This window comes from Rhopilema esculentum, chromosome 12, assembly GCF_057945365.1.
Source record: "Rhopilema esculentum isolate cy_ngs chromosome 12, ASM5794536v1, whole genome shotgun sequence".
NCBI classification, from domain to species: Eukaryota; Metazoa; Cnidaria; class Scyphozoa; order Rhizostomeae; family Rhizostomatidae; genus Rhopilema; species Rhopilema esculentum.
Window position 1 is genome coordinate 8,548,957 of NC_142826.1, and position 26,231 is coordinate 8,575,187.

General features: G+C 34.2%; 1 protein-coding gene across 1 annotated transcript; it reads right to left on the bottom strand.

Annotated features, from left to right (window-relative positions):
• Nucleotides 1–152: 152 nt before the first annotated feature.
• Nucleotides 153–25,743, bottom strand: LOC135681527 (cilia- and flagella-associated protein 65). Its single transcript, XM_065196046.2, has 47 exons — nt 25,434–25,743; nt 24,856–24,958; nt 24,485–24,520; nt 23,804–23,934; nt 23,475–23,589; nt 23,204–23,294; nt 22,635–22,759; nt 21,618–21,840; nt 21,071–21,186; nt 20,283–20,432; nt 19,198–19,252; nt 18,804–18,877; nt 18,082–18,237; nt 17,360–17,440; nt 16,958–17,012; nt 15,983–16,071; nt 15,446–15,499; nt 15,103–15,175; nt 14,534–14,598; nt 13,753–13,856; nt 13,094–13,142; nt 12,444–12,533; nt 11,600–11,653; nt 11,275–11,360; nt 11,057–11,141; nt 10,533–10,615; nt 10,004–10,070; nt 9,316–9,481; nt 9,067–9,201; nt 8,591–8,753; nt 8,309–8,377; nt 8,013–8,141; nt 7,618–7,702; nt 7,363–7,454; nt 6,973–7,039; nt 6,351–6,539; nt 5,816–5,929; nt 5,201–5,356; nt 4,690–4,833; nt 4,123–4,182; nt 3,965–4,021; nt 3,126–3,508; nt 2,666–2,770; nt 2,120–2,282; nt 1,668–1,739; nt 1,198–1,322; nt 153–643 (listed from the first exon to the last, which is right to left on the bottom strand). Exons 1-47 carry the CDS (start codon nt 25,568–25,570, stop codon nt 493–495), a joined length of 5,172 nt encoding a protein of 1,723 aa, XP_065052118.1. The 5' UTR covers nt 25,571–25,743; the 3' UTR covers nt 153–492.
• Between the last annotated feature and the right edge of the window lie 488 nt (nt 25,744–26,231).

A 26,231-nucleotide genomic window follows, 5' to 3' on the forward strand; every position in this document is an offset into this window, starting at 1 on the left:
AGTATCACCACGGAGAAGGGGCTGTGGGGCTATAGCCCCCTACATTTTGTCAAAATGCAAAAATTACCAATGAATCATCAGTCAAGCCACTTTTTATTCGATTTTAGCTCCCCCCCACCTTTTTAGAACCCCACTTTTCTCATCGCTAGGCAGTGCCTGTCAATGTCTTCGAATTACTATAAAAACCCATAACATCCTAAGTACAAAACAAGAAATAGCAAATTTATCTTTGATGAAAGCATTTGTTAAAATATCATCCAATTAAGTTGAATACCACATAACAATACAGATACGGTTAAAAGTGGACGATTTCAAATGGATCATTTAAGCAATAAAAGTTATCATCCTCCTCGAACAAGGCACAAAAACATGTTTATACAGTGTACAAAGTGTACGGAAATATAATACAACATAAATCTTAATTACAAATAGTTACAATTCACAGCAACAGGCCTAACATACGATTGTTCTTGTGCGTAAGTTCTCAATCATTTATGCCTTTCTGCTCCCCTTAGCACTAGGTGGAAGTGCTACGAGTCTTGGCCTAGCTGTTAAGTTAATCTCTCCGTTGCTTGCTTCAGTCATAAGATTGAAAACGGTGTTCTCAAACACTTCATCCAGTAATTTTGCGAACTCTTCAGATCTGCAATTGGCAATGGAAATCGAGCTATCAAAAGATCACAAATAGGAGCTTCATTTTCAAAGCAGATAGTAACTAGGCACATCTACTAACGTGACAACCATAGAATCACAACTTTCAAGAAAAATTAAAAAACTGTTACTCTGATACCAAAATTTCGTCTTTTTCGGTACAGTGCAATATAGAAACAGCTAACTGCAAATCAGTCAAGCTTTGGAACTAATATTGAATCAATGTTGTTTCAAAGCATATACATCTTTCTGCTATTCAACTTTCAATATGAAGTTCAATTCTGGTGTTGCCCGGCCATGTATTCTAAACTACAATTTTAATGTATATCATTAGTGACTACATATACAAGATTCCTTAAATGACCGATAAAGAATTAAGAAATCTCTAGTACCGGGTCAGAAATGTTAACAAAATTTTCACATTTGTGCAAGCTTCAGAAAATAATACTAATATCTTTCCTGAAAAAATTAAAAACGTGATCTGTCTTGAAACATTCCATATTTCTTTTAAACAAAAGTGTATAGCTACTCTAAAAACGACATTACCCTTTCCATGTCTGCCTCTCTCTCAACAGCCGATCAGTTTCATTTGCTTTGGCTCTTTGGTTCTCCGCCATATTGTCCTCGATTGAACTTGTTCTTTCTCCGTTATCTTCAAACTCTAGCTTGCCCTTGAATGTATTCTGTCAAAAAATGAGCTTTTTCTCGGCACAACAAATCTTTTAACCGTGGGAACTTTTACAATGTGAATGTCTGAGCATAAAGCATTTCTTTATCAAGAATTAATCTTCCACTTTTCAATTCTCTTGAATTCCCTTTCCAATTTCCAATTCTCCAATGTGTTTACGTGCGATAAACAAATTGGAAAGTAAAAGTAGACCTTTGTTAAAAAAATGGTCAACTAGATTGCTTGCTTAACTTTGCGACGTTCTCACTTGACAGACAGTTTATCCGTTATGCAGGTTAAAAGCCCCCTAAACATTTACGTTCTTCATAACATAAAATGTGAAGCATACCTGTGCATCTTCTTTGTCCAATTTTTCTTCAGCTTCTTTTTTCTCTAAATGGGGCAGCTCACTTTCAGATTTCTGTAAAACATCAATGAGGTATAATTTTTATACAGACACAGCAGAAACACTGGTGTTAAGCTTTGGGAGTTAAGTTCCTTGTTTCATTTGCTGTGTTTCAATCAACACTGAATGCAAGGTTGGATGCTATGTTAAATCTTAAGTCCTCTGACATTTTAACAAGGAACTTCAAATTACTTAAACTACTTTAATGATTTATTTCATTGCAAGTTACAACACAAAAATCTGAAGAAGGGCTGCACACAAATATTTCTTATGTTTACACAAATCACATGACTTTTTTTAAAAATCGTTTCACAATATTTAGCATGAAAGTTGGGTCCATTTTTCTTTAAAATGTTGAATATATGACAGTAACAGATGAACATTAAATACAGTACCATTTCTTGCTCCATAGGTACTGCAGCCGCAACTGTAGCCATTGTCATTTCACAGTCTTCAGCATCATCGCTGCCATCCCCTGTTATCATACCAAAATATGGTACAGGTTCATCTCGAATTTTCTTTATAGCCACCGCAAAGTCTTTGTCTTCCAAAAGATCCCTTTATAAATGCAGGAGAAACATGACATCAATTTCTTAAAAATTCAATTATAAACATTGCTTCTTACCGAGATTTATTACCTATAACAAACTTAATTATCGCAAGGAACTAATAGCTTTCGAAGACCATAATAGCATTAAGGAACACAATCAAACTCATATTGTTGTCCTAGTGAGCAAAGATTCATTGACAAAAAGTCTCTACCTTCAGAAGTCCTGTGTATCATAGTGAACGTGGCTCAACAATAAGTACAGGAGCCTAAAATTTATTTCACGGCATTACGCAGATCTTTTTAATTGTTCTTCTTCTACAGAAATGTCGTTTAAGACAATGATTAGCAAAATATCTAAGACAATGATAAGGTCCAAGAAAAATGTTCTTACATAAGAATGAGAGGCATGATGCTGGCCATCACGTTGTACTCTTCTTTACTGCAATTCCTCTTCTCGGGTTTATTGCTTTTGGTTAATTTAGCATCATGTGAAGTGCTTGAAGATAAAAAAGAATTATGAAATGGCCCCTGATAATAACATTAGACATAAAATTAACAATGCCAAGATCCTCAGGAATTCCTAAAAGGTTATGGTAATCCTAACCTCCCTCCCTAAGGTATATATGAAAGTTGTATATTTGAAGAAGGTTATCGCGCACCCTCCACCCCCCCCCCACCCTACAAATTAAAACATGCATGCTACTCTATACTTTATATATAAAAACTTTACATTTGGCCATATACCTTCAAAGGAATATTATTTGCATTCAATTAATCTGAAGAAGCTCGGGGCAGAATGGAATTATAATATATTTAACTTTGAAGGGAAAAACAGCATTTGAAGTACCAACCTCTGTATGATGTATTGGTCTGCAACGCTGATGAAATTTGATCTAAATTCTTCAATTGAATGCGTCCTGGCAGTGACACCCATATGAACAGGAAATGTATCAGGTGGTAAGGGGTGTTGTTCAGTTCCACTATCGTTTATGGTAGAGTTTGTTTCCAGCCCGATTGGTGGCAGGGCATCGTATTTCTTGAGATCAGAATCCGATCTGTTCAGTTTATACACTGCATCAATCGATCTAAGTTTACTGGGTCCCGAGCCAGGTCGCTTGTTAGCTGCTTCAAGATCTGATTCTTTTATTGTAAAATGCAGCTTCTTTTCTTCTTGTTTTCTGTGCCACTCAACCAGTTCTTTGTTGTATTTTGCCATCAGAGTTTCATTCACCACCTAAAAAAGATGCAAAAGATGCGTTATATCAGTAAAAACACAAGAAGGCAACAGTTATAAAAAACATTGGCATGATAAAAAAGCCAACGGGGAAATTGAGTGTAAAGTGATTATACAATAGAATTCTGCGAGAGGTAATAGCTTCAATGATTCAAAATAAAACGTTATTATAGCATTTATACGTGTTTAAGGGAATTTCCATTGAGTTTTTTCTCTCGTGATCTGACTGCAGACGAAAAATCTTGTTTAATTCAATGATTATTACTAGTAAAAGTTTCAAAGGAACTGGGAATGAGTTGCCTGATGGTTGAATAAAGCGTGTTGTAACTGTCCTGAGCTATACACAAAACCTCTTGCTAACGTATATATAAATATGCCAGGCATACATAATGTGGATTTGCTTTTATGCTACAGAACTAGTTGAAATATATGAAGGCAGAATAAGAAATGAAGTACCTCGCAAACACAGTCAAGATCGTAGATGGCTGGTGGCCCCTTTGATAAAAATGTTACCTAAAAACAAAATTTCAATCAATACAGTATTACATCACAATACAGAAACAAAACAATTTTGATGAAATAAGACTTTAAATTTAGATTTCTAGTAAACATACCTTGCAAATGGAAGACTCCGAAGGCTCAATGTATCCCTGCGCTGGTTCAATGGAGATAACCTAAAATACAACAGAACTGGTTGAAAGAGACAGCTAATTAATACTACTTTCTTTCCTTGTTCTGTCATAAAATGTTTTTACAGACCTACATGTCTTATCATACAATAAGCTTCATAGCCTGTCTGGTATGGCAACTATGAGGATGAACAGGCAAAAAAGCAAGATCAGAGATTTTGGAAAAGTTCTGTGTACAAAAAATATACCAGAGTAAACCAACCATCTTATCAAAAATTATGAAATGTACAAATTTAAGTAACAAAACAAGGATAGCATAAAGCTGCCCAAAATAATTAAAAACATTAAAATAAATATATATAAAAAACATAGAGCAATGCATTGTATCGAGATATTGCCGAAAACAAAAATTAATTAAACCCTTCTGTGTGCAGATACTTCACTGGGTTAACAGGTCTTCTCCAGATTTCTCTACTAGATATATACTTGACATTGGAATCGCCATTCTGTACTTACGCTACTCAAAAATGTTTCTTTATTCTAAAAACCTACTTCAGAAACAGGGGATTTCTCCAGCAGCCATCGAAATGAAATCGCGTATGTTGTTGACACGTTCTTCAAGAACAGGACACGTTTAACCGCTGACAACAAAGGTACGTTGTCAAATGACAGTCGCTCTTCTGATAAATACATCAACTGGAAAAGAGCATGAAAATAAAAGAAATGGAAGGTAACTCCTGAACCTTTAAAGTAGGTTTGGAAAATCATAAGACATCCAAAATGTTCCTGGAATTTATCAAACATTAGTTTCAGAGACCACGGAAGGAGGGGGGTCAAGGGGCTTAGCCCCATATAATTCCCAAAATTTACTAAAAGAAATTAAATGAATCATCTTTCTGTTGGCTTTTAGCACACTGAGAGCCACCATTCTCCCCCTGAAAAAATGTTTTAGTCTCCTCAATCTGAACAAGCTCTTAAATCATTGCTTATGTAGAGGCGGTTTCTGCAATCATGAAATACTTTATATCAATTTAAAAAGATAACAATTTTACAGATTGAGTACCTGTTCTGCAACGGGAATAAGTTGCTTTTTAGGAAGTGTACCGTCGTTCTGGTCCGCTAAGTTCATAGTAGGCCCCATCACTGACTGTTCGTAACCAACTCCAGTGAATGTAACAAAATTGCTCTCACCTCCAATTACATGAATCATAACATCAACCTGGCAAATAAACAGTTTATTTTTTATTAGTGTTAAAAATTGCCTTTGAAAAGTGGATGCACTTTAAAGCATGATACTTTTTAAGAAGTTTTTCATTTCTAGCTTGTATTTTTTTCCAGTCAGTCGTGGCCTGAACAAGCTCAGCTAATACGATTTCGTGCTCACATTCTAAGCCTTTAGATACTTTCTCAAACAAACAAAAAAGGAGAATTCTACATTTGCACTACACTGTCTTTGTTCTGCCATCAAGATTAAAAGATTGACTCCAACAGTGCCAGTTTTAACGCATTTTTTCAATAATTAGGTTAACCTTGGAGATTATAAGAAATATTTCCAGGATTCTGAAGAAAAAATATAGAGGATTGTATCGAAGATCAAAACAGGGTGGTCTAAATCATTAATCAAAGCATTTTGTACAAAGTTATTATAGGAAAGTGATATTTTTTCTAAATCACTTACAGAATACATTTTTGCTTCCAGAGGAGAGAATATCCATGAAATAAATATGGTTTCACCAGGATTAATAATCCCTGTTGGGTTAAGACATTCAAATATCTTCCATCCACAATTTTTCTGAAATAAAGAAACATTGCTAGAGATAAATGGAAAAGTAACATAGTAAAGAAACAACGTATTATTGTAATTGGGAAATTCAGCGTCTCAGGTATGTAATATCAGGATTAAGAATAATCCTGGAAAGTGAATCTCGATCGAATCATTTGTCAACATGTGTTTTAGTGGTTGTATTGGGATAGTACTGGCTGGTTTAACTATTTGTAGTGATAAGTCTTTTGGTTCAGTGAAAAAAGCAAACTCAGAATTGAATCAACCCATAATAAAATTGCTAGCAATTTTTTTGTTTGATAAAAATCAGGTCTGCAAATTCCAGTAAACAAATATAAGTATACGAAAAATTTATACCATGAAAAATAATAAATTTTCTATTTTTCAACCTATTTGATAACAGCAGGTTGAACTACTGAACACCGCATACCTCTTGTATTTCGTCTAATGGGGAGACATCTAGCTGAAATTCGACAGGCTGTCCACCACCATTATGCAGTGGAAACATCTGAATGGGCGGGGTCTTCTTCCCAACCGGTATAGGGTCAAACATGTGCTTTGTGTTCGAAAAATGAAGATATCGTTCATCTGGAGACACTGTGTGGCCGATGAAATTGAGCTACATGAAAAAAGACAGCAAAATGTCAGGAAGCATGTAGCAAAACTAGTGTTATTAAACATGGTAGCTCAACAAGGAGGGAACCATAATGATGATAAAAAAGCGATTACGATGAGTTTGGGAAGATAATCACTTCAGAATTCAATTTGTTGACACATCAAGGTGTCAATTTAAGTTTAAATCTATGATCAAAATCTATCTTTACTTTGAGTGGACAAATTATTAACAGAAAGAGTTTTGTAGAAACTAAATGTCACAGATTAATCTATCACTTATTTCTCGATGGTTAAGTATTTCATCAAGTTGTCTGGAGCATCACAGGACCACAAACATCTAAAACATGCGATCAAGAGCCAGTTCAAATAAATAGACAAAAAGCAATTAAGATAAAGATGAATTAACGTTTTTGGTAAGTGACAGAACTGGACATTACCAGAATTTCTCTGCCTCTGGAAACTTTAAAAAGCACGGGTAGTCGATGAACACCAACTGCTGAATGGCTGCAAAAAACAAAAAGAGGTAACACTTAATACAAAAATTCGTCTAAATTTGACAGGCAAAAAACACATATTTGCATTCAAGTATGATTGAGATTGATAGCTACCTTAAGTAAATCTTATTCAAAGAAATTGTTTTGACATTGCTTATCTCAGTGGTGATAACGGGAATAGGGTTAAACTTAAAGTGTTAACGTAATTTTATCAATGCGCAAAGAAACTAAAATGTTAAGCAAAAAAGAGTTAGACCTTAATAAAGGTGATACGATGGACTAGGAACCGATATGACGTAAGAGAGATAAAGAGATGCATTGCTTTACAGCTACCTGTAGGCCAATGAGACGACTTGAGATTCTCCAGCAAATAGCTTGCCCTTCTTCGGATGTATACTGAACAAACCTTGGTCCAGAACAAACATCTAATAGGCAACAAGGGAAGGCATTATAAAATAATGTAACACAAAAAGTTGAAATAAAAAAGCTGAATTAGTTGCTCTAACCCAATCCACCTTAGACTTAATAATTATATAGAGCGTCTTTCAAAAATGAACAAAGTGCAGTGATAAACCAAGAAGTCATTACCTCGTGCAACTCATCGTCATCAAACTCTCCTGTTTGTGCCCAGAACTCGATATCAAGTTGAAGATCAGTTGGAAATAAAAAGTTCCTATGATGAAAAAGAAAAAACTAAGCGTTATTTTAGAGAATCAGTTGCACGTTTCTTTGTGGTATAGTAATTGAAATGTGTGCAGGAAAAAGCCGGCAGGACTGACCTAACAGAATTTGAAATAGTTCCTTTTCCAGAAGAAAAATGCATGTGGTAATTTGCACACATGCTGCTACAAGAAGTTACTCTGTTATAAAGTATTGACTCAAATTATCAAATAACCTAAGTAAAGTTGCAAGGAGTAACAACATTGTATAGGAAATACTTTAATCCAAGTTGAAAGAAATTTACATAAAGACAAAACACATACCATTCGACAATAGCACTGCCAGTATTCTGCAAATTGATCAATACTTGGCATGATTCTGATAGATGAGGAGCTGATCCAAAGTTGAAGTCTAAAACCGCTCTGGTGTGCACTGGCATACGACGTCTAGTGCTGAAAAAAAAACATACCAAAAAGAATTTACATCAGGAAAAATATAGATGTACACAAAACTCCAGGATGAGCCTTTCTAAATAAATACTAAAATATACTATTGTACAGCACATTGTAAAATATAGATGACATGGGTATATTCTATCCAACATTTGAATATACATTACCTGTGTCTGGTTGGCACTTTGTAAAGTAGTTCTTGTGATCCAGGGTCTGCATCCAGACAACTATTAAACCTAAAGAAGGATTGAGCAGGCAGCTAAATAGAAGGTATGAACGGGAGCCGAAAAAAATTACTAGAAACTAGGTGCAACAGTTATCATCACCAAGGTAACATAAGCTGAAATAACATTTCTGATGGGCAGTACTATGCAAATTACTCATTAAAGTTAAAGCAAAACAAAAAACAACAACTTCGTCGAAAAATCAGCTGATGAAATCATTCTTACCTATCTATCGATAAAATATTCCACAGGCGCTTCCGACTGTATCCTTGCACACATCCTAAGCCTCTAACATCGTTAATTGCCAGGGTTGGGTAAACACCTTTGACTACGACCGTACAAAGACATGTAAGCTCAACTGCTTTATGGGATGACGCGTTGTCACTTTCTAAAAAATGAAATTATGGAACGCGTCAACCTAAGATGTTATCATGAGATTCATTTGTATCTTCAAAAGAACATTATCAATGGGATATTTCAAATACAAAACAAATGCAAAGATATACCCAAGAATTAGAATCATTGCAATCAAATGAATACAGTCACAGGCAAATAAAAAGGAACTTTACAATCCAATGAGCGATAGGCAAAAAGTGGCTTGCTTTTTCCATATTAACAAGGCCAGAATAACTTAAAAATTATTGTAGCTCACTTTATAATTTATAGAACAATTTATAAAACTCGATGTATAGAAACCTTACCAGTATCTTTCGAGGACATGAGCTGGCATAGAATCTTGCAAACATATTTGCATCTTTTGGTAGGTTGAATTTTAAACTCGACGGATTTTCGTGATCGGGCAGGAAGGAATCCTTTTGCCTCCCCCAACTCTAAGGCTATAACAAAAATGGGAACATGCAGGAAACAAGAAACAGAGTAATCTTTAACAAAGGAAGTGCTGACAGGGACTGTTTTCTGATTCAGGCAAAACATATTGCTGCTGTAATTACCTTTGGAATCCTTATGCAAATTCTGCTCAGAGAAAGATCCAACTTCTGTTTCATCCACCACCAAGGTATAGTGCAATCCACAGTCACTTTCATTTTGAAGACTCACACTTTTACTAACAGTGATGCCAACAACGACATTGCCAAGATCTAATTCTTCTGGATAGCACTAAATAAGTGACAGCAAGCTAACATTACAAAATTATATATGCGAGTGATTTCATCAATAAAAAAATGATTTCTGGTCGGATTTTATTGCAGAATTGCAGTACAGTTACTTGAAATTAGAAAAACCGTCTCATTAAGCACCTAATGTTTATTTTTGCAAAAAAACATTCAAGATAAACAGGCGCTGAATGCATAAAGATTTGAGTTCCAGCCCCTCAAGTAGAACCTTTGGGTCTACCCTGATGTTTTATCCAATCAAGCATTCTTCTTAAAACGTATCAATATCTACGGCAACACACTTAAGAAGATTGGCACCTTGGTCTCTTAAAGGCTTCAAAGGTATATTCAAGATATTCAAGTTGCTTAGCAACTTCAAGAATGAACTTAATGATCTTCCATTGATGTCAATGCTCCAAATCCCGATAGCATACAGAAATGCGCTTTGAGTACTATCAAATTTGCCTTCATAAAAAATAACTGACCGTTTAGATTCAAATTATGGCATTTCATGAATAATACTTACAGAAAGTGAGCCCATTTGACCTTCGCCAATAAGTCGAAGAACAATTGCCTTCGCTGCTGTATCAAATCTATAGAAGACAGTGTATGATATGAGATTGTTGCAGGATTGACCAAACTGCTAGATCAATGAACACTCTTGTTTGCAAATCTGTCAAAAATTCTTCATACAGCTGTTCAAAGCTGTTATTTGTATGGTGAGGTTTTGTCGTAATAAAAATTGAAGAATAGAGAAGGAGAGAGGAGAATAGGGAAGGAGAGAGAGGAGAACAATGAAAAACAGTGAAGAATTGAAAAGGACGGTATTCAGTTCAACTCTAAATAACTATTCGGAAAGCTTCACAAGTCTACAGAACCACGTAATCGTAGTTAAAGATCTTGATTACCAAAACAAAGCACATAATCAGTTAAATCGAAGACCTAACGTGGCAAAAATAATCTATTTGTTACAAGAATAAAAAAAGAACAGGCATTTTTTTAAAATAAAGGAATCGAAAATTTTGTAAAAGCAAGTTGTGAAAATTTTAACTTACTGTCCGTCGGGAGAAGAAGCAACAAGTCTCACTTTAAAAAGTTGTTTGCCTTCTCTGTTCGGTTTAAATTTCCAATTATGTGTCTAGAATTTAAAAATAACAATTGGTAACTATCTAGATGGCATTGAATGACGGTAACAAATATAAGAAATCATCATGTAAGGCATTCAACGTAAAAAAGTTTAATAAATATAAGAATCTCATAGAAATGTAAAGGAACCTGGGGGCCGATAAAAATATTTTGAGAGACTGTTACCTTAAGTGAGACAAATTATCGACAGATTTTCTTAAGTCGGTGCTAGCCATATAAGGAAATTCAAGAAACCGTATCAAAGCATCCAAACCAAACCCTTTAAATATTTTTGAAGATTTGCTTCCTAACTTGTACACACTCAAGAGATATGTGTACATATCCATGGCTGCGATCATTTGAACACAATATTAGTGTTTCATATTTATTAAGGATGAAATACATCAGTAAAACGCAGTAAGTATGTGTATCTAACGTAAAAGCATAAACTCGCCTGTACTTCATTTGAATAAATTATCCCACTTGAATTTTCGACAGAAAGTTGGTCTTTGTCGGTTGTAAGAACTTTCCATTCGAAGCTGACAAAAGTATTAATATCACAGTATGAAAAAACTGGCTGAAAATGGCTTTAGGTAAAACAATTGATTCTCTTTGAAAAACACACATAAGCAATAGAAATACTTGATTTGTCATGTAAGTCATTGAACATACCGTAAAGGAATCCTGCACGGATTCTTTAGAGAAACTTTCAGTTCAGATGTCGTACCAACGTAGGTGGGTTGAAAGTAAACTGCTCCCTGCATAAAAAAAACGCTAACTAACGACTAATATCATTGAAATTTAAAAGAATATTTTCCAGAATTTGATGAATACTGAAGAGATATAAAGCTTTTCTAATAAGGTTATCAAAAGGTAGGAAATAAGACATACGGCGAAATTAGCAAATGTGAAATCAGTATATAGATTTAATGTCAAGAAAATAACCAGTTAGATATAAAGATGAAGAAATAAAGGTAATAGGTGAAAAAAGACAAACATTGGCTTGTATTTGCAAATCTGGGATTTCAGCAGATGCAGCAAGATTTATATCCTGCAAATAAAGAAAACATACATGATATGCTAACTTGCACAAGACATTTTAATGAGAACAATTTTTTTGCGGTACAGAATTTGAAAATGGCTTTGAAAAAAGCAAACATTTTACGACATACTAAAAGCTTTTTCGTCTGACACTCCTCAGAGCATAAAACGTCAGAATAGGTAATTTTTCTTTAGGCTCGCGGCACTGATTGGTCAACTATACCGGTCTTGTGCTTGCGTTTTTCTGATTGGCCTATTTCGATCCACAACTGGGCATATATTTTCCATCTTGTTCTTTTGGAACCTATTCTGACGTTTTATGCTCTGATGAGTGTCAGACGAAAAAGCTTTTAGTATGTCGTAAAATGTTTGCTTTTTTCAAAGACATTTTAATGACAAAAGATTGATATTCTAATTTGCACAAGACATTTAAATCACAGCGCATTGAGTTGTGAGATTCGCATAGAGTCGCATCTTTCACAAAGAATCTCGATGGATAAATATAGCATGGGAAGAGTTGCAAACTGGTTTATTTATTCCATTGTTACTTCAAAAGCTGGAGTTCCCACCTAACCGTATTTGTTCACGAACCACTTTTTCACGAACCCATTCTGTGGCCATAGCAACATAATTTTATGTACAGCACAACCAATTCAAATTTAGTTTAAACAGACCTATTTCGCAAACTGAAAGTTGAATCGAACCAAACGTGAGAATAACTATTTCAAAATCAATAGTGACTTTTTTCCTAGATTTAAAAAGTATTTTCGGGATATTGTTGGTGACTGTCAAGGTATTACCTTTGTGTATTTTTCAGAAGCATTGATCCTGCAAGCGAGGCTTTTGGTGCAAGTCCCATAATCATCGGGCGTGTATCGGAAAACTATAACCTGCAAATGAGATTGTAATGTTATATTTCGGAACATTAATTTTTAGCAATCATTGTCATTATTATTCGTGATGGGGAAAAGGGCACCGTCGACACACGAAGTCGCCCCTTTTTATAAAACAAGCAAAAAGCCTCCTTAAAATAATGTGTCTTCCAAAAATGTTATTTTTTCCTAATTTAAAGGACTTTAATACAAATTGCTAATTTTCAATAAAAATTTTGACTGGCTTGAAATTCAAAATGACAAATTACAAATCTCTCATCAACCACCAATTAATGTAGCGTCAAAGTGACCCCCATAGTGACATTTATAACAAAAAGAACAAGTCAGGCAGTGGTCCTTCGCACACCTATAAACATAAGAATCAGTTGAATTATCTTGTTAAAGAACATGGATTGCACAAGGAACAGCTAGTATTTATCAGATAAAAACGTTTGCTTACAGCAATTGATAGAAAAATCAATGAATACGCATTCCAAGATCCTTTTGCTGGTTATGTATAGATTTCAAATGCATAACACAGTATGAAAGCTGAATGAGGATGGTTTATGATAACATACCTGGAACTGATCTTGCAGAAGACCTCTTGCTGGTTTGCAACTAAAGGCTCTACAAACGAGTACACATCGAATATTGAGATATGGCCTTTAGACTATTTTTAAACATAAAGTTATTACGTTTTAATAAAAGGCATTGGTTTTGGATGCTATTGAGTTGCGACCAACTTGGCAAAGTCTTGCTATATCTGTCAAGTGGCATGTAGGCTAGGGGTTATCCGTTTGTACACACGTTAAAAAGTTTATAAGAAATCTCTAGTAAATATGTAAGGGCACAGGGTTTTTTCGTATGTAATGTATCATACCCTGCTCATTTATCAATTAAGAACACCATACATAGAAAACACCAATATTAATAGTTTTTTGCCAAAATAAAAAATTTTACAAGAGTGAGCAATTGACGAAGTCAGGTGTAAGGACAGAAAGAATTCGAAACGTGAGACAAAGAGGGAATGATAGAAGGTGTTTTTTCTGCATTCTAGATAAAAGACAGAAACAGGTAAATTTTTGTAAGTAACTTTTAGAATTATAAAAAAGTCAGGAAACTTTAACTATCATTAAGAGACCATGAATTAGTAAAATATCTATCATTCAATCTTGGTCAAGGCTGTAGCTTACGATTTACGAATAAAGAATTATTAAAACAAAGAAACTAGAATCACCTTGATTCGTCTTCGTCAAAAGCAAAATCCACTGGATTCTTCCCGTTGTTAGTTAACAACAAGGTTTTGTATGAAGAGTTGATTGTCGTCACAGGTGAAAATATCTGCAAAATTTATTCATTGGTAGATGAGATAAAGTTAAATATTTCCCAAATTCTAGAAAGAGCCTACTATTCGTTGTTCATTAACAGCAAACCACTTTAGTATTTTTGATCTATTCTTTTGATTTTTGAATGTACTCTAACTCTATTCTGAGCTTATTTTGCAAAGCTAGAAATGTGATAAAAGTATCGTGAAATGACGGTTCGGCAACTAAAGATCAAGCGATAACCATCAAGAGAGTTTTTAAAAGAGACAAACTACTAGAACATTGTGATAAGGATTATTCGATATTTTCGATTAATTGTCAACACAATTATCATCTGAACTTTTCTAGAAGACTTCAATCACCGAGTAAGGTAACTATAGCTAAAGAATACAGAAATATGAAACAATACAATGACAAAAATCAAAGAAAATCTCGAACGTATCTGTACTGTTAAGAAAAAATAAACACAAAATTGTGTTAATCGTTGCGTAAAACTAAAGGAATTTGATAACAAATAGAAGATGCAAAAGTAGTTTTAATTTGGCTGACTGAATAGAGTTATCTCAACACAGTTTTGTCCGTGATTGCAGTCAAACTAGAGTAGAGCTGAATCTTATTTAAAGATCAGTAAGTTAATTACACATAAGAAGAGATTTTTGCAAGACTGGCATGCTTAAGAAGCTGGAAACTCACCAAATTCCTCGTGTTGAATTCGCAGTCAGGTAAAAACGTTTCACTCTTTTGAGGAAATGTATGTCCTACGGTGATAAAAGAAGAAAAACACTTGTATTACTAAGTATCAAGCATTTAAAGAACTCAATAAGTACGGTAAAAGTAAGCAAATGTTTCTTGTTAAAGGAGCCAGTTAAGCAAACCAATCGATGCTATGTTGATACGAGACCAAACATGATTTAACAGGCAGCTACTAAGAACCGAGGAGTATGAAATATTTTGAACTTTAAGAATAATCAATTCATAACTAAAATAAGTCCCATATGAGAAAAAACCTAACCTGAAACTATTAAAAAGAAACATTTTTTCCTCAAATAAGAGAAGGATTGCTATCTTGTTTTAAAATAAATTTTCCTGATAATTTGTTTTTTTTCAACCCACTTGTATGAAACAGAAAAAAATTCTAGTTTGCCAATTTAAGAGTTAAAGAAAAAAAGTTCTTATGTGCAAAAAGATTGGTTTTAAAGTCATTTGATTGCAACGATGGCTCTTTTTATGACTGCACGTTGGAGTTGAGAGTTCTTTCACACCTGTAGCTATTGTTGTTAAACACCAAGGAGGACACATTGTGGCATCTTCCACGAGTCGATGGTCTCTCATGCTCTGAAAAGTCGAAGACACTCGAGTGGTCAGTATGACAACCGTCTTTTGTAAAAGTAGATAGTAAACAGCATTGAAAAGACATATTCTTACATCTAGACAATTCAACGGATGTCAATCTCTATAAAATAGGATGTCAATTATAGGATTGTAAGTATATCGAATCCTACAAATAGAATGTTACACTTTTCGTGACGAGAGTCAGGACTGGACAATGTCTGGAAACTCTTTAGAATCAATTAACAAATGTATCATTTTGATTTATAACTTTACCTTATAGAACGCAAATCCCTCAACCTCTGCAGAAAAGAACTGCCCGGAAACAGTCTAGAGAGGAAGTGGTATAATATAAGTACAGCCAAATTACAATTTGGCGCAAATGAAGAACCAGTTTAATTTAATTGTTTCTTGGAGATACAGTTACAAAGATATCTGACTTAACATATCAATAGTGATCGTTATAGATACAAACAAGCTGTTTAGTTTTTTCCCTGTTGAATTTCGCTCTTGTTTCTGGTCTAAGAAGCAAAATTTTCATTGGCAAAGAAAAAAGCTTAAAAGAAATAATTATCCAGCGGAATTAGTAATAAGTTCGAAACAACGCATGCCTATGCTCTTTGGATATGATTCAACTAAACATAGTTACATTTTTTACTTCAGAGGGCCACTTCTGTAAGCTACAGTTAGACTGCTACTTCTGAAAAATGGGAGCCTGTGCCCCCTGTGTTTTCTCTGCTTAAATATCTTTTACTGTGAATTTAAAGCAGCAATAGTATCTTGTAGAAAACCATATTAAAACAGAAAACTCACTGGCTTGAATCTAATGCTAAAGGAAATGCTTTGCAGAGGTAAAATGTCAGACTCTGATGGCTGGACTGAGAATGGGTTGCCTTTCTTGCCTGAAATTAAAAAAAAGATTGCTTCAAAATCGAATGAGCTGTCATAATATCACAATCGTTGTACAGTGCGCCTATTAACCAACTTCGTTAAATAAGATGTAACGTCTTCATACACATAACTCAACATTCTCCTGTCATCATTCTAACCAGCTCTGAAATTTCGTTATTTTCTTAAATAAAAAAGTTGAAGTAATAAGAGGCCTTACAAGTTCATCGTAAGACCTTTGGAAAAATGAAAGCAAATTTCAGCAGGAAGATATTGACAACAATAATTTAAAAACAGAAAAAGCATCCATTATTTCGGTAATTTTGCAGCTATCTAAAGGGCATAAAAAGCATATTCAATTGCAACTAGCAGATGACGATTTCATTACAAACCAAACATTTTACGTCCAGAACCTTAATGGTCTGTCCAGAACCTTAATATCTAAGACAATACCAACATATTGTCGATAAAGTCGTCAATATGCCCTCCATAACAACCTTCATTTTTCATTATTGATTAAATTCGAAACCAGTAACTCTATTTGGGTCTAAGATTATAAGCAAAGCCCGTGGTTATTAGAACATTTTTGTCAGCTTTTGTGCCAGATTTAAATATTTTTAGTATGGTTAGTTTTGTTACTGTAATGTCCAGCCACAAAAAATATTATACAAAAAATTCTGATAATCTGACGAGGTATGGCCCATTTTGTAGGATCTACCTCTTGCTTTAAGAGGCAAACAGAAAATATAATTGGCAGGAAAATGGGATTTTATCTTATACATTACACTATTTACAGAGTACAAATATAAAGGCATGTTAAAAGATTGTCTAAAATTCAGTCTACTATATTTTCATTATAGGAAATCATATAAAACATCTCAAAAGGTTCCTAATACATACCCGAGTTCCATATACAAGAAACTTTCCCTTGAGTATGGTTGGTGACGTTTATTGTCTGGAGAAAACAAAAATGTTGATAAAGTGTTCCCTTCCCAAGCATAATGGGAAATTAAACTTGCAGGTATGCAGTTATTTATATAACAGAAAATATTTATAAATAAACATCCTTTTTCTGTTTTTTCAAGTTTAAATTTGCGTCAGAAACAACAAACAGATTTCTTGCATGCAGATGTTATATTAATAGGAAGACTTTCAGACAAATTGCAAGCTTTCCCTCTGTTCTCATACTTCAGTTTCACAACAGCTCTCAATTTTTGAAACATTCAAGAAAATATACGTTTTTAATGTATATACAGCAAAGTATATAGAAAAATAGGAAAAAAATATTTTCATCTGCTTTACCTTATGATACACTTGTCCGGGAGTGCATCTCGAGAATTCCACGGAACGAACATCAACACAGATGTGAGGCACTGTAGTTGACTGGCAAAATACAAACAACTACGATTAACTTTGAAGCGTTAATGCAGCTTAAGGTTTTGAGCAAAATAATGATTTAAAGCAGCTATATTCATCATACATGCCGCACCGATGAAAGATAAATTTTATAAAGAAACACGACCAAAAATGTTATCATAAAGAGTTACACAATACGCCTGGCAATCTGAGTTCATATTTCAATATAATTCAAAACCACGGTGTAATGAGACTTCCATATAGCGATACCTCCCGATAACGGACGACGCTAAATGACAGATAAAGTTACCCATTGTTGCTTTTAAACAATTGAAGAAATTAATAAAGCCGAGAACCCACTCTGGAGAGTGATTCAGGGGCCGGATCAGATCTTGGGTTGTGCAAGTAATTTTGTGACAGGAATTATTTAATCCGTGACAGGGCGAATCAACTCAATCCGATCCGATTCGCAAATCACTTTCCAGGATGGGTTTCCAGCTAACAGGCCATCTTCCTACATCAAACAATAGCTCTTTTCTTCGGGGATCCGTTATAAAGAGATTCCCCTTTAATCCTTGGACCATAATGCAATTTGAGTCATCTCAAAATTCAAGTTAAATTTAGAGTTATATGAACCAGCTTCTCTGAATGGAGTTATCATTTCCTACCAATTCGTCAACTGTTCCATCATTGAAGAATTCTTCCATAGGTCCATCTTCTACTTTTGAAAATACCAACTCGTCATTTAAAATATCATCTTTGACTTCTAAACACCCATCCTCCCCAACAAATATTCTTTCATCCTTCAACCAACTTCTCAAATCCTTAAGAAAAAAATTTGCATAAATTAACTCTTGGATCACGAAACAAAGATGGATAACGAGCTGTGTATAAAAAGTATATTACACGGTTTGTGCACGATGCCTTAATCGATTTGGTTCCTAGAACAGGACGGTTCCTAGAATCCAATCCATGTTTCGCGTTTAACGCGATCAATAGACAACTGTTCTACTGCAGATTTCAAATGTCAATTTTTAATAGTTACACTATGCTTCATAAATTTGCAAATGTTGAACTATTTTGACAGCTCTTCGATTATCTCGCCATTTTGGAGTGTCAATATTGGAGGTTAAAATTTAATACCGAAATAAAAAGATGATGGCTTAAGAATATCCGACGTATGCTGAAGAAATTTTCGTTGAATATATACAATTATTGAGCTTTTATTATCACAAAAATAGCAAACAAACGAATAGATTTTTTGGGTTTAAAAAAGTAATATGTAGAAAGGAAAGATTTTTTTAGGAATAATACTCTATTCAATGCAGCTTTTAAAGTAAAACCAAATATTTTTAAATCTAAGTTATAAAAAAAGTTAAAAAGGAGAAACCTCTGGAGAGATGCGTGATAGTCCCCTTGTTTTATGAATGTCATATCTTTCAATATGCTTTTTCTGCAGGACTCCTAATGGGAAAAAACTATTATGTCAAAAAGATCGGCAGGCCGGATCGAATAAATGAATAATATTCAACTTGAGTCTTTGCACCTGCGTTGCTCGAAAGGTTTAAAGAAAAAATAGAAGCTTAATTGACAAAGCAGATTTGCAAAAAGATACATTTCAACGCAAAATCGCTTCAAAAACAGCATCAGGTCCAAACAATCTTTAAGCTCCAATTTAAATTGCTAGAATTACGTGGAAACTAATGGAACTTCGATGGCGAAGGTGCAGGTGTAGAAATACAAAAAACAATCTACATAACAGCAGATGGCTCGTGAAAATGCACCTGGTGTTATTTGATCTGAGTGGCAAGTACCAAAGAGATCCAGATAAAGAGGATCCTACGAAAAAGTGAATCGTATTAATGGTCTTGACATTGATCTTGCGACTCAGCAAATGTTAAAGATGACCTAAGGAATTGAGCAAATCCAAGGAAGGCAAGAAGCAAGCACGTGCACGTATATAGCATGGGCAACTGGCACCCATTGACGTAAAACTAAAGAACACAAAGATTCAGATAAAATACTAGATTGTAAGCTAATCATGTACTTACAAATTTAGACATATCCTTATTCTCAAAGTCCTTTCCTACTTCTGTTAAGGGGTATACAACATACAATTTCTTAGCGATACGTTTCAAATTACGCTGTCAATTTGTATTGAACAGAATTCCTATAGCGTTTCTACGGTGAAACCAGTTTCAATCCAAGTGTTGCGCTTGATTTTTGACTTGCTTAGTCAGCATGCCCTTATATCTAACGTTGATGATGAGATTACGTGTGAAAATGTTGATTCATGAAGCATCAAGGATGAGGTGTAAAAATGTTGTTTTATGAAGCATCAAGGATGATGTGTGAAAATTTTGTTTTATGAAGTATCAATGGTAAGAGACAGTATCTTTGCACGCATTTGTAACCAGTCATTGCTGAGGATGTGAACTGTTTTAATTCACTATAAAATTATTGCTAAAATATTATTACTTACTGCATTATTCATCTATTTATTACTGTTGTATCACTATTAAGTTTGAAAGGTGAAGCACTTAATTTCAATTGTTGCTCTTCTTATCCTTTGCTACAAGTTGTGACAACAATTTTTGCATTTATAGTTTTTCAAAAGAAGCACAACCATCTAGGATTTTTGTAGAAATATACTTCTTTTAAAAACAAGACAAGTTAGCATAAAATTGAAAAAATTCGGACTTTGTTCAATATTCATGAAATTTAGAAATACGAAGACTGAAATAAATAAAAAACATTTCTGAAACAACATTGTAGAGATCACCAGCTATCTGGTGTCAAGTACAGATAAACTTTAATTTGATGATCACAATTTCAGCACTGATTTCTGTGCAATGTATCAACAAAGTACCTGATTGTGGACGAGGCAGATCACCCTTCTGTAATAGTTGATGGGCTTTTCGGGCACAAATGTAACTTTGATTGTCTGGGATGTTCCTTTTTTCAGTTTACCGCTTTTGACATCCATATGAAATACGCTGAAATCATTATCAATTTGAAGCTGAAACAAAGAGATAAACCAAAAATTAAAAACCTGATTGTTCCTTTCAGCAATTGCCTTTTTGCTTTAGCACATAAAAGTTTCAGTGTTTGTTTGTATGGAAAGAGTTGCACAATCCGGTACAACTCACTGGCATTCACATTTTACAACGAAACAACTCTAAAAAACTTTAAAGCAAATTTCTTAATTTTTTCCTTAATTTTGAGGTACAAAACATTGTATGCTGACCAAGAATAAAAATCTTTTAACTGTCATCTTTGCTCGAAATTGCTAGAACAGTAAATATTAATACACACTAATGATGATCAAAAGCTGATGATGGAAGCTTGAGCCAGCACCTCAGAGCATCAGCGCAGTTGCTAAATTCTCTTTCCTTGCTCTTGTGCTATTTTGATCACTTTATCAAGATATTAAAGCAGCTTCTGCAGCTTAAGATTCTAGCAGTAACTATAAAACTGAATTAAAAATATAGCAAAAACGGAATAGCGTGAGAAAGGAAGAAATTAGTCAAACTATCAACGTTTTATGCTAGCATACTAAAATTTTGATAAGGGCTACCTACATCTAAGACAAATAGCTGGTATTGACTTGCTATCACATCAAGTATGAAACATAGTGTATTTTTCCTGGACACTTACCTGAAACACTGCGTCAACCAGTGAATGATTTGTAATCTGAAAGGCTCTTGTTACTTCCTTCCCAATGTCAGCGAGGCCAAAACTGATGGATGAAGCATCTAGTGTCACACTTGGGCCTAACAAGATTGAAACTGTTAATAGACTTTTAATAGCGAGAAAGATGTTGAAAACAAAACCAAATTGCTAAGAAATGTTTTTGCTGTAATACCATAAGTACAATTAAAGACAATGAGAAATTTTACGACCTTATGATCGATGAAAGAGTAATAAGACAAGAGATTTGGTATGAATATCAACAAATGCATGGAGAAAACGTCTCTCTAAGAAAATTAGATCAAAGCCAAACTGGGCATAAGTCTCACAGTCATGAATGTACTTCAAGTCAACTTATTTCCCTTCCTGACTAACTGTTCAATTACTCCCTAAACTTAACAAGAAATACATGTAGCAATACCGTCATGCAGAAACATTTTTCAACAATTGCATGTTTGGTGGTATTACATTTAACTATGGTATCATCAGAGTTAACAATACTTGTGGCACATACCTCTTCCTTGACCTATACACTTAATGATGCCGCAACTTGTGGCACCAAGGGCCAGTATCTGAAACGAGTCAGCCTGGGGTACGCTGTAGATGCTTGGGGTGTATGCAATCTTCAGGTTTAAAGAACTATTTCCAGGCACAATTCCGTGATACTGCGAACAGTGAAATGCTTTGTCAACTGATGTGTCAAGTGACGGCTGAATGACTTGGAATGGTGCATTGACCTGGGAAAAGACAAATAAACAATACAAATATGCATTTGATAACATATGAAAACAAAGGTTGAGCTCAATTTTTGATGATTTAATGGAGTGCTTAGAGATTTATTGCCGATTCATTGCTACCATTGTAGGTACTGTAGACTCAAACAACAAATCAAGCACAAAAATATGCTAAACTTAGAAAATTTCAAAAATAGAAAATTCATTTTCAAACACCAATATCTTATCATGATTAAAATTTGCTCAGCATTTCAGTGGGAAACCATTATGAAATTTGAGGAAGATTGCCCTAGAGGCTGAGAAGAAAAAGAACCTAGAGGCTGAGAAGAAAAAGAACCCCTAACACTAAGACAAATGCAAAGATATCATTGTTTTGAAAAAAAACACTCTTGCTCCAATAAAATTCACTAAGTGCCCACCAAGCACTGTGGTTTCATTGTTGGAGCTAGATACCATAGGTTACATTTGTTAATTTTTAGTTTAGTAAGTTTTCAACTGTTTGCTAATTCTATGGGTCTGGCAAATTTGCTACTCTTCCTTGCTTGCTTGTTCACCCCACGCATCATAGGTTACTTAAAGCTTAATTAATTTGAGTTTTCTTACCTTTATCACACTGCTCAGAGGAAAACAGCTTTCTATGCTTATTCAAAGCAGCAAGATAGCCAATAAATTTACTTTGGTATCATAAAAAAAGACACTAAACTGCACAGATTAAGTTTAGATTGAAACTTTTTAAACATTCACAGGCACAGCTACACATGATCATTTATGAAAAAAGCTATATATATTCTACTTACTGGAGTTTGATTTACCAGCTCAATTATTTTGGATGACATTGTATTCACAGCAACATTTTTGAAATCAATATTTATATCATGACCAACTTGTTCTCCATATTTCACGATTAGATAAGCATATTTTCCTAAAATATTAAACAGTATCAAAAATGAATCAAATCAATCAGAATAAATTTATATATTTCTTTCTGTGGCATAGTACAGTACCATTATTTTTGACAGAGTCAAGATACTTAATATATGCATTTCCTTGCTCATTCTAATGTTAGAAACCTTTTCACTTGTATGGCTAGGAGAAGCATTTCAATTGAAAAGCACTAAAAATGTGTTAAATTGTTGAAAGTAACATATCCCTTATACTTGTCTATTTCTCACTAGCCTTTCTCCAAGGTCTTTAGATTTGCAGCAAATAAAAGAATGCATGAATAGATTTTAGAAAGTATTAATTGGTATCTTCAGTATTCATTGATTTAGTAAAGATTGAAAGTTTCTGTTTTGCTCATCTCCAAAACATCCTTTCAAACTGAAAATATTAGCTGCATAAAAGACAAACTGCCATAATTCATTACCTGTGCCTTGAAGAAAAAAGTTTTTTGTTTGCCCTTTGTCATTATCAGAGCCAAATTTGCAGGATGCGGCACACTGGTATACATATGCAGCCTTGAAAAGGAAACAGTGCAAAGGTTGTCACAACCTTGTCATAAGCAAACAAAACCAATCATAAAAAGTAGAGTACACAAGAGAATGTTTTAATAGCTACTTTCCATAACTGAAAAAAAGTATGGCATTTATTTTTAGGTAATTATATATGAAGAAGCTTGTTATTAGCAGGAACCTTACCTGAGGTTTGAAATACACTGTAACTGTGGCTTTTGAATTTGGTTGTATGAATCCCTTGTTTGGCTTTATATCAAAGGGATTGGAAAAAGTCAACTTGAATGACACTTCAAGTTCACTAAAAGGAAAGTAAAATATATTCTCTAAATTTCAAAATTGAGAAAGATAACATTCAGAAACTGAAAATAATAGACTTCTGATTGGAACTGCAAAACCACTCTTAGATAAATTGGAGGAGACAAAATTTATCACCATTTCAAAGTTTTGGAACTGAATCCACATTTATATAAAAAAGCATTTCATAATCACACAATCAATGAACTTAGCTTTACCTGTAATTGAGAATATCAAAGGTTTTCTGTAGCTTATCACTCACTGCACAAAAGCCAAAGTCAATAACTTCTTGAAGTAATAAATCTGCTTCAGGTAAAACAGCTGTCATTGGCACTGAAAATTTTCCCTCCTGTAAAAACCAATATCAACAACATTAACATTTTTGACTGGCATGCACATAGGTTTCCAAAAATTTAAGTCTATGGTTCATTACGCAGATGAGCAGTTACAAAATATATCAAATAAACGAAGTATAGCTTCAAAAGAACAACTGACAAGCCTTTGATACATTACACTCAAAGTTTGTTTTTCCCAATTAAAATACGTCTGGGTAATCAATTATTGAGAAACCCCTTTTAAAATTGAGTACATAAATGGTCTCACATTTCAAGGGAAATTCATTTTCTTCAGATTATCAAAAAATGGATTAGGTGTAAGGGATTTTTTTTTCAAACTAAAATAAATTCAATTATCATTTAGTTTAATTATGAGGTTTTGACTGCAATTAATGAAAATATACTGGCAGTTGATTTTTAATACCTTTATGAAATCTAAATTGTTAAGTCTCTCCATTTTGTGCATAAGTTACAGATAGGAGCACCAAGTTTATCCCTTGCATGAAAATTAATGAAAAAATAACTGATAAAAAGCCAAAGAGCAGTTTTTGGCTTGATATTTACCTTTGTTTCAAAGACAATCTTGTCCTTATACATGTTCTAGATAGAGAATGAAAAAAATAATGCTGAAGAAATTTACAAAAACAATTTGTTTTGTACATTTTCTGGTGTGCATATAGCTTTTAGCAATCTAATTGTCAAAAAAGATGCATTGTTATAATGCAGTTTGCCATGTTCCAACTGTGTCCAGGTATGAAATTTTGCAAATCCTGGGCATGATCAAAATCCATGATTGGGTAATGAAATTTAATTCCCTTTTAAATTGGATTTGGGCTGTAATGAGAGCAAAGGAACATGATAAATTGTAGATTCTCACAAGTAAATCATCAATTCATTACTGACTGCTGCTTTGAAAGTGAAAATGGAATGCTTACCTTTTCCAGTGGCCTGAAAGTGATTGGCAAGGTCATGCTTGTACCTGAACTCAGGATAATTGGTTGTGGGTATTTCGTGGTAAAGAATCGACTTGTTGGAATCCTAAATTACAAAAAAAAGATAAATTAACAACTTCTGAGTCTGTTAACTATGAACAAAATAGGACTTTACCAAAAAGGCAGTTTCTAATTCCTTTGAACTAATTTGTTCCACTCTTGCTTGCATTGTTAAACTGTTTGAATAATTCGTATATTAATTTGTTATGAACGAAGATAATGCTTGTCTGGATACCTATATTATTCATTTTACAGTGATGATACTGTAGTCAAAAATTGCAATAAAGCTCATAAAATTCATAAGTTATGTATGGTTGATGGTGAAATATTTTACTCAAAAGAGACATTCAGCCGCTACATTAGCAGCGCAGGGAAAATAATTAGCGACAAGTCAGCAGAAATTTGGTACGAGCTGTTGAAATAATCTACTGAAAAAATCGAAAAAAGAAGAAGAGTGCTATCAGTTTATTTCGTTTCAAGACATTTGTATTAACATCTTATTTGTGAATGAAATAACTTACTTGTATCGTAGCTTTTTCGCTTTGATGTCGACGTTTTTTAACGTGATGTTCTTCGTGTATTCTCCTCCTGGCTGCCATCCTTGCCAGACGACTTTTTCTGTGGCCTCTAGACCAAATTTATTCAAAACTTGTTGCATATTAACTAAAATCCTCAGCGTGACTTCCAAAAAAATATAAAGCTCGGGATCGTGAGATGCTGCTCATTTTTTTTCTGATATTCATTTGGAGCTAAACTCGCCAAAATCCAAAGTAGCATCCATGTTGTTTTTGTAGGTTGCCAATGGTTGTAGGTCGGCCTCGTTTCAATATGCTGAGCAAGCCTATATCATTGAAACCTAACTTATTTTTCAAGTTTTTTGTTTTATTTTCCATCCTTATGTGCAGGCACCGCGGAGCAGGGGGGCTGGGGGGCTTTAGCCCCCCTCACTTTTTGCAAAAAATGACAAATACTTAGTAATAAACTACCAGTAAAGCCTCTTTTTATAAGGTTTCAGCCCCCCACTTTTGTTTAGACCCCCCACTTTTCTCAACGCTCCGCGGTACTTGATGTGTCTATATATGCAACTTAAAAACGGGCAGTACATTTGGGCATTTGTAAAATGATCTTTGTAAACGTTTTGGGTTTATTTCAATATCCTCTATGATGCAGTGGTGTAGTGCTATCAAAATAACAAGGGGGCTATTGCACATAATCTTGCTAAAAACAATAAGAAAAGTAGGAATTTGTTATATTTTGGCATTATCAAGGAAGGCTCAGCCCCCTGGTGGACCCCCTAGCACTACACCCCTTCTTCTAAG